At 45.2% G+C, this 16,848-nt stretch overlaps 1 protein-coding gene across 2 annotated transcripts in view; it reads left to right on the top strand.

Moving 5' to 3' along the window:
- Window positions 1-32: 32 nt before the first annotated feature.
- Window positions 33-16,848, top strand: part of CREB3L2 (cAMP responsive element binding protein 3 like 2) — an 87,629-nt gene continuing 70,813 nt past the window's right edge. The window contains exon 1 of one of the 2 annotated variants that reach the window (XM_026083921.1): window positions 33-154. In XM_026083921.1, coding sequence (XP_025939706.1) covers window positions 38-154 — 117 coding nt within the window. In that variant the 5' untranslated portion in view covers window positions 33-37. The remainder of the gene's footprint in view (window positions 155-16,848) is intronic. The other variant, XM_026083920.1, reaches the window with a different exon arrangement.

Below are 16,848 nucleotides of genomic sequence, written 5' to 3' on the forward strand. Positions count from 1 at the left end.
GTGCCGTCCCGTGCCGTCCCGGCGAGCGCGGCCCGCCATGGAGGTGTGCGAGAGCGGGGAGCGGCCGCCGCCGCCGCCGCCGCTGCTGCACTGGGACCGCAAGCTGAGCGAGCTGTGCGAGCCCGCCGACCCCGACGCGCTGCTGGGCCACACGGTGAGGAGCGGCGGGCGGCGGCGGCGGGCGGGGGGGCGCCTCCCCCGCCCACGGAGCCGCCCCGGACACGAGTGGGTCGGCCGGGCTGGGTGGGGTGAAGCCGTGGGGTGAAGGCCGCCCTGCGCCCGTGTCAGCCGGGCTGGCGGCGGGTCCAGGCTGGCCGTGTCCTTCCAGGAGCCGGCCGCCTTCACCGGCACGTGCTGGACCCTAGCTTGGCCGCTCTGCCCCAAAATGCCTCGACTTCCTTCCTCCCTCCACTGCCAGCCCTGGCTGCTGGCCGCTTCCAGAGGTTGGGTGCGCAGGCGCCCTTGGCTTGCTCTGGGGCTGGGGTCACCAGCGACGCCTCTGCCACGGGTGCCCCCCATGTCCTGCTGTGCGGCCTGGCGTCTGAGCCGAGGCCTCGCCACTTCCCGAAACGCTCCCGCAGTGGCAGCGGCGATGTCGTCCTCCCCGGTCCCGCAGCGCTCCTCCAAGGTGTCCGCTCAAGGGTGAGCGGCCACGTCTCCTCCTCCGTGACGAGGTGGCTCTGGCACTGTCCCCATCCCTGGTCTCCCCCCAGTGCAGGAAGGAAGTGATGAAATGTCCCGCTCCGTCTTGGCACCCGGACGCAGACATCGTGAGCCAAAGGGCTCTCTCCCCACCCCTGAGCCTGATCATTGGCTGTCACGCTGGTTTCAGCAAAAATACCTCATAGAGATGCTGTGAGTAGGGGGTCTCTTAAAAGTGTTCCTCATGGCTTTCTTTGAGGGGATTTGAAGGCCAGCACCTGAAGTTTTGATTTTTGGCTGGAATCTCCACATTTTTGCTTGTGCAAAAGGTACAGTTAGGACAACCCCAAAGAAATGTGCCTTTGTATCTCTGGTGCATGGCTTCTCTGTTAATCCAGAGGGTTACTGCAAGCACAGTAGTTTCCAGCTGTGTAGGCACAGGCCCGAAGTGCAAATGAGCTGGACCACCTCGGGACGGCGTGCAGAGGAGACTGCCAAGTCCACAGCTTGTGCAAAGCACAGAGTGAGAGTTGGATGCAGTTGTTGAGCACACACTCGCATGCGGACCCAGAGTAATGTAGTGGAGGCAACTAGCATATGGCAGCACCTGAGGAAAGTTGCTTGGCAGATGCCAGCTCTCTCCCTGGCTCTCTGCTTTCTTCTGTAGTACTTCAGAGCGTGGCGCAAACACCTTGCAGAGAGGGAATAACCTCCCCTTGCGGGAGCCGGGGTGATCCCTGGCGCGCTTCTGCAGTGAGGCAGGCTTCTGGCACCGTGCAAGGTCTTGCTGCGAGTCTTGAAGGAGAAATGAGGATCTCATTTACCCTGTGGTGTGCGTGGTGGCCGTACCGGTCCGGAACCGTGTCAGACACAAGCTTCAAAGCTGGTATCAGCAGAAAGCAAGTCTGTGGCCTGCTGTGACCGTCTGTCTTTAAACATTGTTTAGCTTCTTTGTCTTTGAAAGTTCTTGTGCTTTCTTGCGCAACGTATATCTTCTGGTAGATCCGGGGGAAAGCAATTTTTTATTTTATTTTATTTTTTTAATAAGCCAGCAGGAGCACTTAGAAATTGAAAGTTCTTCCTTCAAACAGCAGTTTTGCTTTGTGTGTCTGTGGTTTTTGGGGGGGAGTTTTTAGTTTAGCAAGACTAAAAGGAAGGTTGTGAATGGAATGAGAGGCCCTTCTGAGAGTGCTCCCTCTTGGATTTTACAGTTGTGCAGGGATACTTGCTCCTGCTGTATTTGAGTTCTTATAGCGATGAGAATTAAGGTGCCACTCTTAGCTTTTATTTTCCTGCTTAGTATTCTCATACTCTTTTAATTAGTGCCCTGAAGGAGATCTTGCTCGTGGGCTAGAATTTGCGGCTGCCCTGATACGCACGTGTGTGTTTTCTGTCTCATTTCAAGGAGCCTGTCTCTTGGTTTTAAGTGTAGCTTGAGAAACAAAATATTCTGGCTATCCTGTGAATGGAAATATGGTGCTTCTCCCTTTGTTGTGTTCAAGTTTATTGGGATTTTTATGCTTTGGAAGCTGTAGCAATGTGTGTTTTGCAAGAGGAAGTGCATAGCTGGGCCTGCACAACCTTGGCACATATTCTTCTTTTCTGGGAATAATGAATTCTACCTGGACATTGATTTTTAGGAGCTCATAAAGAGAAGATCTCTTTAGGGGCCATTTTAAAATGAAATAAAAAGCATGAAATCAATTTATCTTTGTTATTGTTTTTGAAAGAATTCCGAATGAAGTCATCAATAAAAATAAAAATAAAAACTCTAAGTGCTGTGAACAAAGTAGGTGTGGTGGGGTATTAAGATCTTTAAAGGAAAAAAAGGTTTTCTGTAATGATCTCTCATGGGGGAAAAATATGTTTCTGCCTGTCATACTTTATTTCTTTGGCAAAGTGCATCTTGCTCTGGAGGAAAATATTGTGGAATGCAAACTCTATTCCAGAGCTTCTTAGGATCACTTTAGAAAAAACAAAACAAAAAACCTCTGGATGAAACATCTGTTATTTTCCTGCTTTATGCTTTGGATTGCAAAGGGCTGGTTTGACCCAGCTGCTTCTGCTGTGTATGAAAATTTATTGCATGGCATTTCTGAGAAGACCTAGATGATATGTTGACCCTCCTATGCTCTCTCTGCATGAGTGTTGATAGCCTATGCTGTCCCATTCACAGCTGAGGGACACATGCCTTGTGGCATCTTCTGATCTTTGCACACTCTTGAGGCATCCCATAGCTGTAATTGAAATGGTGGAACAGGCTACTTTGCTCAGATGAGAGTTATCTTAGAGGATAGACTAGCACCATGGTGCAGGACACCTGCAAAGCTTATTTCTTCAGCCAAGTGAAGCTGGTGGCCCAGTATAAGAATTGGCACTGCATTCTCTACACAGCTGTATGTGCAAGTTTGCATTCAGAAAACTTCTCAGTAGGCTTAAGAAAGGTATCCGGAGTAGCCATGCTGTCCTGGGAGTGTGCACCAGACAGACAAGGGGGAGGAGGGAAAGGAAGAAAACTGATAGGAGACCTCAGAAGCAGGAAGAAGGATGTTTCCTTCTGAAGTCAAACCTGTGTGTGCAGACAGATGAGGGTGAGAATTGTCTGCCAGCTGCCTTTTGTGTATTTTTAGTTAAATTTTAACCTTTTCACTCCCACAAAAGCTGTTCATGGATCTGCTTGATGATCTGAAGCTAGTAGACAAGTGTGAAAGTATGCACACATTTAAAAACTCAACCTCCGTTTTAGACTATTTCAGCCTTAATTACCAGGGTCCAAATCCAGCCTCGCAGGGATTTACATTTTTCTTTAACAGCTGATGATTTCACCAGTGCCTGAAGCAGTGTGAGGAGCAGTTTCCCTGCTTCGCTGTAGGTGTTGGTGATATCATCGGCTGTGCTGGGAGAAACATGGGACCTTGAGGAGCTCAGCTGGGCTTTGGCAGGCAGCCTTCCTTCAGGTGGCTCATTAAAGTCGGCATGTTTTGTAATAATCACCTGGATGCCAGATAGCTCTGAGCTCTGTAACAGTTATTTTTTCCAGAGCAGTTTAGTTTACCAGCTGAGAAGAGGCTGAAAGATTTCCCAAAGGTGTTTTTACAATATGTGTGATGTATCTGTATGTAATGTATCTGGTAATGCTGTACCCTAGCATTTTTGCAAGGTGGTATTATTATTGTGTTGCTTGTTTTTCTGGTAGTCCAACAGAAAGGAAGCGCAAAACCTGCCAATACCCAAAGAGAGCAGAAGTGTGGCTGGGTTGCAAGTTCTCACCTTCTTGTCAGTGCTGTTACTCCCCATGAAATGCAGGCAGACTTGAAGTGGGAGAGCTCTGCTTGCGTTTGTAGGTCTCTGCTGGAGGTGGTCTGCAGTTGTGCGTGCGTGTCCCAGCTGAGGTGGCCTCTTCAGTGGCAAATGCCAGACCTCATGCAGATGGATAAGTCTGTTGACAAACATGCTGTGAAATGCCAACTACCTGTCCCATTGCTAGACAGCAGTTGAAAGGCAGATGGTTCTGATAAGCCGTTGACATTTAAAAGCTCTTTATTTAATGCTGAGGAGGCTGTCTTCCCCCCACCCCCGTTTTTGTGTTTTGTTTAACCCATTAGCTATTGGCCGCTTCTTCCAGGTGGTAGCAAAATGCAGACGAATGTAAGTATGACTATGATCTTGGTATTGCAGATATAGAGCTTCACCTGCCCTGCAGGTTTGTGGGGGCAACAGTTGACTTAAATAGTTAGACTGAAATTCTCAGATGTTGTGTTTTTTAGTAGTTAAGTAGAATGCATTTTAACTGCAAAGTAATCCAAATTGCTCACCCTTTTCGGGTCCTGACTGCTAGACTTGCAGCTCATATCAAAAAATTGAAATGCCTCAAATCTCTCATCACTGGTATCATTTTCTGAAGGGTGTTTGAGCTATGTAACCTGTTGTCAGGTCACTGATGATACTATGAGCGTATCAAACGTAGAAAATATGTACAATGCGAGTCGGCATGCAGCAGCATGGAAAGTTTCAGGTCTCGGCCTCTGGACTGTGATCTCCCTGCGAGAGCAGAACCAAAACAGCTAGCCCTTAAAGCTTAGAGTGCAGCGATGCTAGAGTTCAGAGTTGTGATTGTCATCTAAAAAGAGCTGGGGAAACTTTGAGCCAGGCTTATTTGTTCAGATAAAAATTGTCCATTACAGGCTTCTGAACCTCACCAGGACTTTGCAGTGACTCATTTCCTCTGTCGCAAAAACACTGATCACTGTTACTTAGTCTTCTGATGACTTCTGCAGAAGGAGTACATCTGAGTGAGTTCCTCGGATTGCCTGTATTTTTCAGAGTATGGCAATACTCGATTGAAAACAAATGCAGTGCTTGATTTTACAATCTGTGTGTATTTAATTAAAAGCTGCAGTTACCACGACATGCATTGATGTGGAGCTAGTTGTGTCTTATTCTGTGGTGGCTGCATGTACATAAGGTAGCCCTCTGTAAAATCCAGTGTTAGTATAGTCGTCTTTAATTTTTTTGACTTGGCGGGGGGGGAAGACGAGGTGGAATACTTCATTTTTTGAAAGTGCAGTTTAGCCTATTGCCTGCTGACAAGAAAGCTGAAGTCCATCATTTTTTCTTCTCTGCACACCTTCATATGGAGGACCTAGCAGCTAACTTTAGGTGAAGAACTTGTAAAATTACTAACTAGAACTTCAAGGATTTTGCCTAGATTCTTCAATAATAAAGGGAAAAGTATGGAAGTGAAATTTTAAATAGTTGTATGTAGACTTCTTACAAAGCAGAAGTGTTAAATTTTGAGAATGACTTCCCATATTAAAAGCTTCAGGGTCATAACTGATGAACAGCAGAACTAGTTATACCCAGTGCTTTGCAATGAAAGCCATTTTCCCCCCCTGTTTTCTTCACCTAATTTAAATAAGAAATCATTCCTGTTCGGCAAGGGACATGCCAGCTACTTGTGATGGTTCTGAACTATTTACAGTTTCTCTAAAAGCTGAGCTAGATGCACGTGTGATACTTTGAAACTTTACCCTTACCCTCATGCTTTCTGTCAGCTGAATTTAGGAAAATAAGGGTATTGGGTTGCTGGCTGGGTTTCATTAGGACTGGTTGTGTAGTGAAGTGCTTGATCTGCAGTGAGGATGAGAGCTGGAAAAAGTGTTAGTCTGCCCTGGGACTGACTTTGGAGCGTGGCAGATAAGAATGAGCCAGCATCTAACGTAACAAAATACTTTTTTTTTTTTTTTTCCTTGATGGAAGTCACTGGGCTGCACTGTCCTACATGAATATTTTCTTTCTTTGAAAGGTCAGTTGTTGTTAAGTGTGGCGCAGGCAGTGCGTGATAGCTAGGAGAAAGGAATTTCATTCACATTGTTACCAGACAGGGTTTTCCTGTGTCTGGAGTTGTTGAACTTATCTGCAAGAATGGTGGGAACATTTGTGCTCTTTGCAGGTCTTTTTCCACACTGTAAAGTGTCTCTTCTTGTGGGCTCTTTCACAGGTGGTGATTAAATAAGTTTCCGCTATCCTTTGAAAGAAAGAGAACTCAATTTCTTTTTATTCAAGCAGTCTTTTTCTCACTTCTTCATAGGAGCATCTGTGTCTGTGGAGGAGGCCAACTATTTTGGTGACTACCTACAAATCCCGGCTGGGGATAGTGCAGTTTGGCTTGATCTGTGTGTCCCTCTTGCCTTCTCAGGCATTGATTGCATCTGCAGCAATTAATACAGTCTGCATTTTTCCTCTGCCATGAGTCTGCCTTCACGCTCTTGCTTGTACCCCATGAGATCTGATCACCCCTAGGCCAGCAACCACCATACGGTGTTTCAGTATATTTAAAAATAAAGCAATTAGGCCTTTGACTGACATACCACCAGCTCTGGCTGTCTCTCCCTGTGTCTGTGCTTCCTGCCATGTGGCTCTTGGCTATGCCGTCTTGTGGCAAAGGCACTTTGGGTCCAAACTGCTGATGGATGTGGAAGGAAGTGACTGCTCCAGAATAAAAGGGTTTCTGCTGTGGAGGAGCCATTGCATGTGGTGCGTGATTTGGGATTGGTGGCCTGGGTGCTTCCCTCAGTAGGCAAGGCTGTATGCTTTTTTTAGAGCTACACCAAAATGGTGCTCAGCTTGGTTACATCAGGAGCAGGGGGGCGTCTGCCTCAAAGTCTGTGCGCTGCGGCTCCAGCAAGCTTGCACGTCGTCAGCAACGCGACCCCAGTGGCACTGCTTCTTCAGGGGCTGAAAACCTACCCAAGACTGTGAGGCACTCAGCTGGTTCTGAGACTTGCTAGCTACTCATCCTCCCCGGCAGTTTTGCAGTCTGTGTTGCTGTGGGCTCTTTTTGGTGGCCCCTCAGCTAGTCACAGTACCTCTGAGATACTCAGTTGTTGCTTTGAAAGTGAAGAGCTTGTATCCCTTGGAAGCAGCCCTTGGTCTCTGATCATCCAAGTTGGCTTGGTGGCCTTGCACTTGCCAATTGATACTTTTTTTTGTGCTGTATCCAATTATGACCTAACAGGCTCTGCTGTCCTTCGTTTGCATCCAGGACTCCCTCCTCTCCACATTCCCAAAAGCTGCTTTCCAGTCCCATTATAATGCTGGATTTGGATGTCTGTCATCTAGGCTGTGTCTTGGGCTTCTCCTCTTACTTTTGAAGGAGGATCATTTTGTAGATGAGAGTTTTAACAATTACCGATAACTGTCTTTCTAAAGGTGAAAGCTCAGTGCTATCTTTCACATGCCATATTGGCTGCCTCCGCTGAATTTATCAGGCCCTTCTTTAATTCCTCCGACTCCCTCATGCAGTTTTTCTTTTGCCAAGAGATGTAGATTTGGGTGAGTCTGCAGGAAGATCTCTTGCAGAACAGCTCTGCATCTGGTTTTCCAGGGAATGCATGTTATTTTCTGCTGTTACTCCCCATTCATCTCTTTGAGTCATGTACATGAGAAATCAGTGCTATCTAGATGCCCTTTGGCTGTTTTTTTTTTTTGTTTTTTTTTTTCCTGGATGATAAGTCCTGGCAGTGTGGTTTTGCACCTGGATGTAACCGTAAGCTATGGTGGCAGCTGCCAGGGGCTCGTCCTGTTGAAAACTGACTTTCATGCAAGAAATTAGTTTTCAGTGGGATCAGTTCCCTGATCCAGTTTACTTTGTAGCAGCTGAGGTACTAATGCTGATGTGAGAAGGGTGGTGGGAATATTTGGCTGGGGAAAGGGTACATTTGCATTTTGGGCTAAAGGAACGGGCAGTGGGAATAGTCTGGCTAGCTTTGGGGACATACATACGTGTATACATACATATATGTACATATATACATATATGTATGTATATAGGTGTGTATGATGTATATTTATATGTGATACCACTGGGCTGGGTTTGGATGTGTCGTTGGAAAGAAAGGGGATTACCTGGAGGAGGCAGTTGTTCAAGGATGAACGGAAAGAAGGGTTGTTTGAGATGAGTGTGGATACATAGCAGAGAAATGGACAGAACAAGGGTTCGATGAAGCACTGAGCAGATGATCTTAGACAGATCTAGTTGATGGTACCGCCATCCCTTCATGATGGTGAGTTTTGGTACAAAGTAGAGACTGTGTCAGATGCTAAATTGCCTGTCTTGTCTCTCACTTTTATAGAAGGTGTGCAAAAAAAAAACCCCAAACCATGGCTTTGGGTCTCATCTTTAGTGGCAAACACGTTACCCTTTCACCTCGTTTAACAAGTGATAGGCAGTAATAAAGACAGGACAAAGTTGTGAGGTTTAATAAGGCATAGCAAATGCATGTAAAACCCTTTCTTCTGCTTGTGCTCTCTTTCTCCAGTCTGAGGCATTGAGCTCTTTGTAGCAGGGACTGTAACTCTCTCTCTGTGTCTGTACACTGTCCAATGTAGTTTGCAACCACAAAACAGAGTCTCTGAGATGGGTTATAATATCAGTATTAAATGTGTGCACGAAGGAAGTAAATGCTCTGTCAAATAAGGAATGCTTCTCCTCATGAGGGCAAGTTGGGAAGCAGAGAAGGCCCTGTAAGGAAGTAAGAAAAGGTTGTTGGTTAAATGGGATAGACCTGAATTACTGGAGCTCTCTCCATAGCTGCCATCTGTTCAAATGCATTACTTAACAGTGCCAGTGACCTTTCTGTGCCTTCTCTGTGTCTTGGGAACTAGTCACTTTTTTTTCTTTTTTTTTTTTTTTCCCCATCTGCCGCTAACCAGCTTTCAATCTTCTGTATGTGATCCTGCTCGGCTGTGGTGACAAGCAAAAATCTAATGGAAAAATCTGACACCCACTTCATCTCTTTCCTCTCTGTGCCAAGAAAAAGCATTCTTATGCAGTTGTGCTGGGGCTGGTTTCATCCTTTCACGTAAACTATTTGTCATATGGGATGAGAAATAGGGACCAGGCTGTTCTGATAACCTCTTTGGGAGCTTCAAGCAGGCCTCTGGCCCTGGGAGCTGCCGGCCTCCTTCTTGCAGTTAGTGTGTTCCAAGCTGAGATGCAGAAGGGCACTGAAGCTCTTTGCCATATTGCAAAGAGCAATATTGCTGGTGTGCTGCTTCTGTGGCTCTCTTGGAGCTGCAGATACCGGGTGAGCTCCTCTCATGCAGCCATGCAAGGACAAGCCCTGGCTGTGCTGTGACATGCTGGAGCACTTATCTCCCAGCTCATGCTGGAGGGGAGGTTGCCTGCTGGAGTGAGACGCGTGCTCCCTTGTGTGAGATGGGCAGTAGGCAGAGGAAGGATGCGTGCTTGTTTTGCACCAAAGCTGCTGAGAGTGCTGCTGCAGATTTTGAAGTAAACAGGATATTAAGCCATGGCAAAATGCTTTTAAACAGGTGATGGCTTGTGAAGCAAGGAAAGCATTTATAAATATCTGAGACTTGGAACACCTTGTTTAATTTTTCTACTCCAAAGTTAGGAGGTTGTGATGTAAAGGCCTGTAGAAAAGGTTGGAAAAATAGGCAAGCTCTTTATACCAGTGCAGGACAAGAAGATGAGAGAAAATGGCTATAAACTGAAACAAGAGAAGTTCAGACTGGTTATAAGTAAAAACTCTTTCACCGTGAGCAAGCACTGGAACAGGTTGCCCAGGGAGGTTGTGCCATCTCCATCCAGTTTTCAAGTTGACTGGGTAAAGCCCTTAGTAACCTGGTCTGAGCTCAGAGCTCACCCTGCTTTGGGCAGGAGGCTGGACTGGAGACCTTCTGAGATCCCTTTCCACCTAACTGCTCTGTGATTGCAAAACACTCATGAATTCAAGGGCTGGCTTATTTAGACTTAGATACTGCATTGGTGGGCAGTAGTTTGATCCCCAAGTTCTTCATGTCTCCATAAACTACTAAGTGAATGAGACTCCTTGCTTTTGTTGTTGTTGTTGTTGTTTTTTTTAATTAGGAAACTATTGTTGCCAATAAACAGAGTTTCACAGAAGCAAAATTTTTGCCTGTTCTGCAGTTTGGAGTTGGATTTACTGAAAGGGAAGAAAAAAAACTGGACTAAGTTCCAGCCATCCTGAAGAAATTGTTATTATGCATGTCTCTCTTGCTTGTATGAAGTAAACATTATGTGCAGTGTTGTGTTTTGGACTTGTGGTTTGTTGAGGCATCCATAATTTTGGTCACGATTTCCCTGATTAAAAATCCAGGTGTCTTGCCCACTTGCTTTTCTGTCACATGATGTGACCATGTAAGTGCCCACCCCATTTGTTTCAAGGCTATCTTTCTTATATTCCCCCTAATGCCTTTTAGGATAGGCCACTGCCTCTTTTATTTCCTTTTTACAACTAACCATGAAACGATAGGTGTGGAAAGAGACCACCTGCTCTTCATGCGACTGGCTCGCAGGGATTTTTGTAGACAGAAAAGCTAAAAGCAGTCAACCAACCATACAACCCCCCTGAACACTGAGCAGATCTCTGTTTTGTGATCCCCACAGTCCAGCAGCTGTGCGATTTTTCACACACGAAGGGAAGTTTATGCCAAGGCTGCCTTTTTCCAAGTCTCCCATAGGTTCGTCTGTCGGCTTCAATAATTTGCTTGCCTTTAGCCTTGATTTTGTGTGGGTTATCTGAAAACATATGTTTTCATTTCTGGACCTTCTAGTACCCAAAGAAGAGATTTGCCTGTACTCCAAGTATGTGCAGAACCAAAACTTAGGAGCAGAAGCACAGTAAAGACTTGATCTGCTCCTGCTGCTTTTTTAACAGCAGAAGCTGTGATGTGACCATTGCCCTTGGGGAAGGCTTGGGATAGTGAGGACAGGATGGGGTCTTCAGGAGCAATCAAGACTAGGAAAGATATTTCTAACAGCTAAATATCTGACTTTCATCGAGCTGTCCTTGCTAGTGAAGGATAAAGATGGAGGAAAATATGACATCTAAATTGTCTGTTTTCATACTTTGTAATATGAGGCAGTTGCTGACTGTCTGCAAAACATCTGTCCTTCTCATCTCGAGTGTAACTGGTCTAGTCATCATTGCTGATTGTACATCTCACTCCAGTTCCTCTGCACCACAGCTCCCTTCCCTGGTCTTCTCCTTTCCCCCTCCTCTTTCTCTTTCTCCTCCTCCTCCTCCTCTCCGCAGCCTCTCCTTGCCCGGCTGTGCAAGTGATTCTGGGTTGGGAGCGACACGCTCTGCGAGGGATGTTCGTTTGGGCTGGCTTTGCTCTGTTCGTCCGTCCTCGGAGATGTGACTCATGGAAAAACTTTTCCCCTCTCGACTCTGGAAATGGCTGCTGGCGTTGCTGCCTGCCCCATCTCTCTGGGCACCCCTCTCCCATCCCTCACCCACCACCTGGCAGGAGACGAAGGCGAGGCCCTCGGAGACCCTGGAGACTAGCATGAAGGGCTTGTGGGCACAGTTAGCAGCTAAGGACGGCTCTTAGCCAGACGGGAGAGGGAGTGAGCGGGCACCTGCCACTGGTCTCCAGATGTGCGGTTTCAGTGTGCGCAGCCCTGCTGGCGGGCGGCCCCGCTGGCAGCTGGAGAGTGCTGCTCACGCCTGCCCCCCCTAAACACACAAGCATGGCAGATGTCGAGTTTGGCACTGTTCTTAATGCATGAGCTTTCTGAGTATGAAATATGTCTTCTCTTTGTGTCTTGGTGCTTTGCAGCTCTGTTCCTATTGCGTTGTTTCGCTCCTCATAGCCTTCAGTGGATGCTTTAATTCACAGGCAAGAAGGGCTAAAAGGGAAAGAAAAGTCTTGCTTTTGCTCTCTCTCAGGGTGACTTGTGGCTACTTATTCAGCAGCTGTCCTAACTTTGTGCAAAATTTCGGCTGAATTTCTATCTAATATTCCTTTCTCAGCTGAGAAAGTTCTGTGGGGTATCTGCTCTGGGGATTGGCGTTACCCGATTGCTGGGTTGTTACAAATGCTTTGCAAAGTTGCAGGAGAAAGATGGACTTAAAGACATGTTTGTACTTGAGAGGAAAAAAAGAAAAAAGCAACATAATTTAAGATGAAAAACAATGAAATGCTGTCAGTATGATACTGAAAACTGTGTAGTAAATGTCTTCTAAACTACTTACTACAGCTAAAGGTATTTCATGTCCAAAAAATCTCTTTTAGCTCTAACCAAAAAGATCTGGAAGAGAGGCATGGACAAAAACCCTCTCAGTATGCTGCTTGGAACAGCTTTCTGGCAAGATTAATTGGGGGCAAAAAGCCCTACCTGGTGTTAAGATGGAGTTTCAAGGTTTAAGAAAGGCATTATGTGATGTAGCAGCTGGAACTGGGCTACAAGGGATCTCTGGACTCACTTGCTTTTGTGTTTCAAACTTGCAGGTATTTGAGGAAAAAAGGAGGTTAGAAGTACAGGCAAGAAATGGGAATCTGAAGAAACTCGCAGTGCTGAAGGCCAAGGGAAGAGATAACTGCAACAGTTGCTCAGTACAGAAAGCTGTTAAGTCTATATATCGAAGGAGCTGGGGTTAGGATCGTGGATGGCCAATTAACTATGATGCTGCCATAGTGGTGCTAAGGTGATGAAAAGCATGATTTGAGGAGATGCATGGAAAGCTGGGGCTTGTGGGAGTTAGCATGCCGCAGTTTGGCTGTGGGCTTTTTAATTCTTGACACCTGAATATCTGAAAGAGAGAAAGGCTGGTTTGGGGGAATTCAAAGAAGAACAGCAAAAACAAGTGTTTGGAGTAGCTGGTTTATGAGGAAAGATTAAAGCATTAAATATGCATTGCTTTGGCAGGTGTTTCGAAGAGGATGTGGAAGTGATATGATCAGAACAGTTTAAGCTCATACTAATATTTCTGAGGCTTCTTTCTCAGTTTCATATGAGGGCGAGGTGTATAATGTGATTTTTCAGTATCAATACCAGAATAGAGAGCCCCTGCAAAAACGTTGGTTTCAGCTGTAGTTTTTATAACACTGGAAAGATGATGAATGTCATTGTACACTCGGCAAGATCCCTTCGGAGCTCTGTCCTAGGAATAACATTGTCATTGTTCATGAAGAGGCTTATGAATCTTGATCTCCTTAGCCTTTTCTTTTTTCAATTGTTAAAGTCCACTGAAAATACTCCTCCCCCAATAATACCCTAGGGTAAAAAATAAATAAATAGCAATCAGTGTAGAGGTGGTAAAGTAGAGAGGAGCTAATAATGTCCAGCTAAGAAAATCTAAGGGTACAGTGTGCTGTTAGCAAGGGTTGGGACAGTAAGGGGGCTTTTTTTTTTTTTTTTTTTTAATGCTGTAGTATGATAATTAACCATTATCAGTAATCTGATTGTAAAACTTCCCGAAACTGATTAATCTGGATAACTGGGAATACAAATAGGCTAAAAGATCCCAGAGGAGAAGTTTGGCTTGTTGATGCTGATTTTCTATAGGTCATGGCATGGTGAGAAAAAATCAACACATTAAGTTGACGGAGAAAAGGGTAAAGGGGAGGAAATAAAAACTAAAGGCTGGGAAATGTGGTACCAATTGCATGGAAAAATTACAGAGAAGCAGTTGTGGGGTTCCATGGTTAGAGTGGAAGGATAGGTATATGATTTAACCCTGGTCAATAGGATTTTATGAAAAGCAGATATAGGCAAACAAACCTGATCTCATTTTTTGAGATGACAAATGAAAGTAACCGGAGAGTCTTTGCAAGTCATTGGATATATATTTCATTGTACTGATTAAAAATTGTATGAAATGTAAACTGTATGCAACAACAATTATAGTTATATAATTATGTAATGACTGTATAATTTAATTATATCTAGTTATTTAATATTTGTGTGAATAAACGTGGTGTGAAGAAACATGTGATGAGAATCAGTGACCGGAATTTAAAGCCCAACACACTGAAATGAGAAATGAGGCTTGCTTAGCTGAGACAGTGATTAACTACTGAAACAAACTGCGGGGTGAACTGGTGGAATCAGTCATCTCAGTCTCTTTATTTCACACCTGTGTGCTTTTGTGGAAGTTGTATTTTGGCCAAGAACAATCTATCGGGGTGTGTATTGGGTACCTCAGTGAAATGTAGTGACTTGGGATGTGTGGGAGGGTCAGACTAAGAAGGTTTCATAGTTCTTTCTGGATTTAAGCTCTGTGAAACCTGACTGCTGCGCCTGTTGACTCTCTGGAGACGGCAGAGCAGAACATACAGCAAAACACGTATTGACTCCTTTAATCTGCCCCAAAGCATCGCAACATTTGGTCATTCTCCTAAACTGCATTCAGTGAAGTTTAACCAAGTGCTTTAATCACTTTGAGCTGTTTTGAATTTCTGCTGTTTATCATGACGTGTCTCAGCCCCTATAAAAAAAAAAAAAAAGGGACAGAATACAAAGTGTTTGGGAAAGGATTAGATTTCTAGTAGAGAAGGGCATTGGCCCCAAAATATAAAGCCACCTTACGTATGGAGTGGAGGACCAAAGATGGCCTGGCGTTCGTTGTATCTCTGTTGTCTCAAAGAGCTGCTAAAGTCTGTCTGATCTTTGTCAGTCTGTCAGGGATCCTCATCCCTGACAGATGAAAGAAGTCTATTTTCTTAAAGGAGGAGGAAAGGAAGAAGGCAAAACAAATTAAGATGAGGTATGAGGAATAGCAAAATGAGTAGACTAAACATTTGAGGAGGTGGGGATGAATACGCAGCCAAAAAAAGGAGAGTTTCTAGCTTTCATTATAAAGGTAGAGCTAGTGGAAAGTAGCTAGCTAATATGATCACAGTTGTACCGACTCTTACCCCAGTTTATAACAGTGGAAGTTTGTCATTGCCCTTCAGCCTGTTTTGCCTGAATGCTAAAACCCTGTGCTTTGCTACACCATCCCCTGGAGGAAGCTTAAAATCCAGTGCCTGTGGCAAGCCTTTCCTTCTTCATGTCTCTCCAGAAAGTTTGCTTCCTTTTAATTAACCTTTTTGATCTAATCAGTCTCTGCATAGTTTGTGGGGGGACTTGACTCTTAACTTTGATCCTGTCATCCAGGGAGCAGACTCTGCTGGATCGAGCAGGAGAGGTTGAAATTATACTTGCTGCTTGGAGTAACCGCTTCCACTCATCGGAGAATGGTATAGATGAGTAACCCTAATCCTTCAGCATTAATTTGTGAAGCAGAAGAGTACTCCTTATGATCCTCTTTCCCATTCTCTAGTTGAAAGACAACCTGTGGCGGTAGGGCAGTAACACATGACAGAGATGCAATGCCTGAAACCGTTCTAGATGTTTGTAGCCTGAATGCGTGCTTAGCTCTCTTGTGGTTGACACATGGTAGGTGTCTCTTTGGAAAGCTGCGTTATCTCATTTCTGCTTGGCATATGTAGTGGATCTGAGCACCTCGCGACAGTAGGAGTTGCTGTGCTTGGTTGGCAGATCAGGAACAGATCTCTCCTAGGATCAGATATGCCCGTACAGAAAGCATGTAGAGGGGCAGTTCTGCTCCGGCCTAGGCTGCTGCCCTCACCACGGAAACACCCTCTTAGGAGTTGGACGCTTCTGCTGTGGCTAGCAAAACAGAATGGGAAATATGGATGTAAAAGCAGAAGTGAGATGTAAAGTGCTGCTTCTTCTTCCTCCTTTTTTTCCCCCCTCCTAAGAACAGGCAATGACTTTGAAAAGACTCTGACTCTCAGAGTACTGCTAGAATGCCTTAGAGGGGACTTCTTTTCAATTACATGCTCTCTCTTAGTTGAGCCCTTTTAAGGCACTTTCAAGCAGGTGTCCCAAAAATCGTGATTCGTACTTGTAATTCCTAAACCTGTCAGTCTGTTCTGCGTAGATCTCTAACAACAGGTCTGGTGTTTGAGCCAGGCAGACTAAGCTGACACAGTTTAGTCTAGCACAGGGAAGGAATGTGAGTCAAAGGCCCAGAGAGATGATCAGAAGCAAGTAAAATAGAGGTCAGAGAAAATGTGGGACCAAGTAGGGGTGCGAAGAAACCTATAAAGGCAAATGAGGTAAGTGTGGTGAGTTGTGCACAAAACAAGCTGTAACTTCTCTGATCTGCAAAACACACCAAAGGGAAATAGCTGTGCAAAACTGGTGTTGAGAAACAACTCTTTAAATTGTCACTAGCAGACCCTGCACTGGCTGTGAGCTGTAAGGTAGTGGTATAGTTATCCAAAATGTGTTGATGTTCTGCTTTGCTTCAGAACTCTTCTATTAAGCAGAGCTATTTGCAGTGTATCTCAAAGTAGGTTTTCCCATAATAAATTGTATGCATACAGCCAATGTTCTTTTTCCTGGGATGTAAGGGGAGGCTTGGTTGTAGAGATAGCCCTGAGGTTACCTGTGGCTTGATGCAATGTCTCATAGCAACGGAAAGGCGGTGGCTGTCCTGGTTTTCTTTTTGTTTCTAAACAGATTGTGAGGGATCTCTGTAAAGTACAAGGGCATGATTACTGGATTACATAACGGTGCTTTCAGGCTCCCAACCGTGGCTCTAAGCAATTACATTTGTGATCCAAAGAAACACCTAAGCCCCAGCCTTCAGTAAACATGCAGATGAAATTTTATCACCTTTCCCAGAGCATGCTGCAAGTCACTTCAGCCAAGGACTCTGTAAAGGCTCAGTTCCTCTAGGATCCTCCGTTTCTCCCCCACGTATTTTGAGGGAAGGGTGCCTCACGTTGCGTCACTCCTCTGAGCGTATTCTTGGAAGCCCCATGCAAAGCTGCCTGTTTCCCGTTAGTGATGCAATACTTTGGAAAGCCGAGCCAAGCCAAACAGGGATGTTTCCCACCTATGGAGCAAACGAGGGG

Source organism: Apteryx rowi, unplaced genomic scaffold (genome assembly GCF_003343035.1).
Source record: "Apteryx rowi isolate R43461 unplaced genomic scaffold, aptRow1 scaffold_62, whole genome shotgun sequence".
Classification (NCBI taxonomy): domain Eukaryota; kingdom Metazoa; phylum Chordata; class Aves; order Apterygiformes; family Apterygidae; genus Apteryx; species Apteryx rowi.